General features: G+C 43.2%; 1 protein-coding gene across 1 annotated transcript; it reads right to left on the bottom strand.

The window, feature by feature from the left end:
• Positions 1-477: 477 nt before the first annotated feature.
• On the bottom strand, positions 478-2282 carry LOC126755759 (uncharacterized). Its single transcript, XM_050468497.1, has 2 exons — positions 1887-2282; positions 478-1701 (listed from the first exon to the last, which is right to left on the bottom strand). Exons 1-2 carry the CDS (start codon positions 2280-2282, stop codon positions 478-480), a joined length of 1620 nt encoding a protein of 539 aa, XP_050324454.1.
• Between the last annotated feature and the right edge of the window lie 313 nt (positions 2283-2595).

The following is a 2595-nucleotide window of genomic DNA, read 5'->3' as shown; positions in this document are numbered from 1 at the left end:
ACACTCAATGATTTGCCTTGTGATTTATTAATTGTCATGGTGAATGCGAGGCGAATTGGAAATTGGATTCGCTTAAACTCCAGTTCGGTTGGGATCATTGGAATTCTCGGAATGAGAACTTCCTCACCTTTGAATTTTCCTTTTAGTAGTCTCGCGTGAATCACATTAGCCATGAGTTTTGTGACCGCTAAATGCGTTCCGTTGCGTAATTTTGGTTGGTTGAGATTGCGGAGCATGATGACGACTGAACCAACCTTCAATTGTAAATTGTGCGGTGGACATCCAGGCACATCCAATGAATTCAAGAACTCAGTTGGGTAGTTGGTTGCTTCGTCTTCGTTTGTTACACAGTCGATAGATTTGAAGGAATGCAGTGTCCCAACGATTTGATTTTGAATTTTGAAGTTTAAGTGATCCACATCCTTGTCCTTTGCTGCTGAAATTACTCTTTCACTCAACCAATCGTAGTTTTTGTGGTTAGCAATGATGTTCGGAAACACTTTGTTGATGAGCTCCTCTTTCGTTGAGACGGAATCGCAAAAATTTGGCGGGAATGAAATGACCGATAGTTAGCGGTTGATTGGAGAACAGTTCGGCAGATGGATCGTTTAGAAATGCAACTCGCATGTTTGTCGTGAGCAGAAGTTTCCACACATAACGCCACAATGGTGATGATTTGAGGCAAGCATTGATCTCATCGGAAGCGGTCGATCGTGGTATTACTGGTAGTATTTGCCGGAAATCGCCTGAGAGTAAAATCAATGCACCCCCAAAATGTCTTGCGTCATTACGCAGATCTTTCATAGTGCGATTCAGAGCTTCTAATGCGCGCTTATGCGACATTGTGCATTCGTCCCAGATAATGATTTTGCTTGCTATTAAAACTTTGGCCATTGCTGAATGTTTCGCTATGTTACATGTCGGTTCTTCAACCGCTTGCAGGTTTAATGGCAATTTTAATGCAGAATGAGCGGTTCGGCAACCTTCCAACATCGTTGCCGCTATTCCAGAAGAAGCAACTTCTACAGCAATTTCTGATTTTGCACGAACTGCAGCCAAAATCAATGATATGAGGAATGTCTTTCCAGTTCCATCAGGCGCATCAAGGAAAATCATGCCGACATTTCCATCATCAATTGCCTTCATCACCGTATCGTACACTTCTTTTTGTTGAGTATTTAACAATGGTATATTCGTTCGAACCAATTGGCTTAATGCACTTGTGTCGTATTCACGTTCACGCTGCAATTCTCGTTCGAAAGCGTCGTTTACTCCACGATCAGGCGACGTCATTCCTAACCTGGCTAACAAACTGCCGCACATGAGGTAACACATGTCTTCTATCAAAACCAAGGCCTGGTTGTGCATCTCTTCATTCATATCAAGATGGGGATTCTCTGAATGCAAATTGAGCTCGTGACGTGCAACACGAAATGTTGGCAGCACTATACCATTGACAGTTCGAAGTGATTCAAATGATGTCGGGCCACGAACATTCACCAGCAATAGTCGTAAGTAAAAGCATTCATCATTTTTCGGATAAACTGTATAAATACAGCCAAGAGCTTCAGTAGAACGCACATCTGGATGACCAGGAACTACATTACCTTGCTTTCGACGTTGAAATTTCTTCGATGAAGCATTCCAAGTGTAATAACGCGGCATCTCTGAGTAAAGTAACGCACGTGCAAACGGATCACTCTGCAAATCGAGAAGAAACTGGTCAATGTTGTCGCTGGTGGGTTTTGAGCACGTTGAGCGGCATTTGCTGGGGTGAAATAAACTCGTTGACCATTCTCCAGATGCACTGCCAAATGTGTAACACTCGGATAGCGTTCATGAATGGGAAATGAGAATATACGCCAAATCGCCTCTTTGCAGCATACGTATCGACCAATTTGATAGCGCGTGATTTCATCATTGGGGTCAGGAGCTTGAAGACCAAAAGCCGCCATGTCACTGCCCTTCGTGACATATTTGCAGATGTACTTGATGGACTTCACTGAATTGCAATACTCCACGTTACAATGCGCCCTAAATGTTTTGGAAAGAAGTGGCGAATACGGAACAACCCAAGAGTTGTCGACCACGAAATCATTTCCTTTCACTTTGACTGTGATTGTTCTACCGCCATCATCAGAAGATCGACGTCGATACAGTGGATAACCATCTTTGCCAGTGATGGTATCAACAGTCAAATTTTGTGGATAACGCTTGGAACACTTGCCCTCGACCATGCACGGTGATTGTGGGTTAATGGTGTCACACGGTCCATTAATCATGTTTGTAATTACGACATCATGCAGGTCTGGATCGGTTTCGTGATCAGCAATCTCGGCAAATATGAAGTCATCAATTTGGTCTGGCTGTATTCTTTCGACTAACCAAATGAGAATGTGCGCATGCGGTAAGCCTCTTTTTTGCCATTTAATGGAATACATCCAACATCGAGTATCCCCAAAGACACGATGCCTAACAATATAGTGCATGAGCGACCGGATTTTTTGCCTGAATACACGTGCGGTGATATCGTGCCGATCACTTCATATTTGGTTAGGAAGCAGCAGTTGAACAATTTCTATCCACTTAGGATTG

Source organism: Bactrocera neohumeralis, chromosome 4, assembly GCF_024586455.1.
Source record: "Bactrocera neohumeralis isolate Rockhampton chromosome 4, APGP_CSIRO_Bneo_wtdbg2-racon-allhic-juicebox.fasta_v2, whole genome shotgun sequence".
In the NCBI taxonomy this organism is placed as follows: domain Eukaryota; kingdom Metazoa; phylum Arthropoda; class Insecta; order Diptera; family Tephritidae; genus Bactrocera; species Bactrocera neohumeralis.
Note: the sequence above shows the minus strand (reverse complement) of the source record. Positions and strands in the feature narration are given on the sequence as shown.

Excerpts from the sequence above, each read along its gene's own strand:
- LOC126755759 (XM_050468497.1), bottom strand. The coding sequence starts at position 2,282 with ATGATTAATGGACCGTGTGACACCATTAACCCACAATCACCGTGCATG. Across the intron at positions 1,702-1,886 it reads GCTATCAAATTGGTCGATAC|AGTGATCCGTTTGCACGTGC; the intron begins GTATGCTGCAAA and ends CTCGATTTGCAG.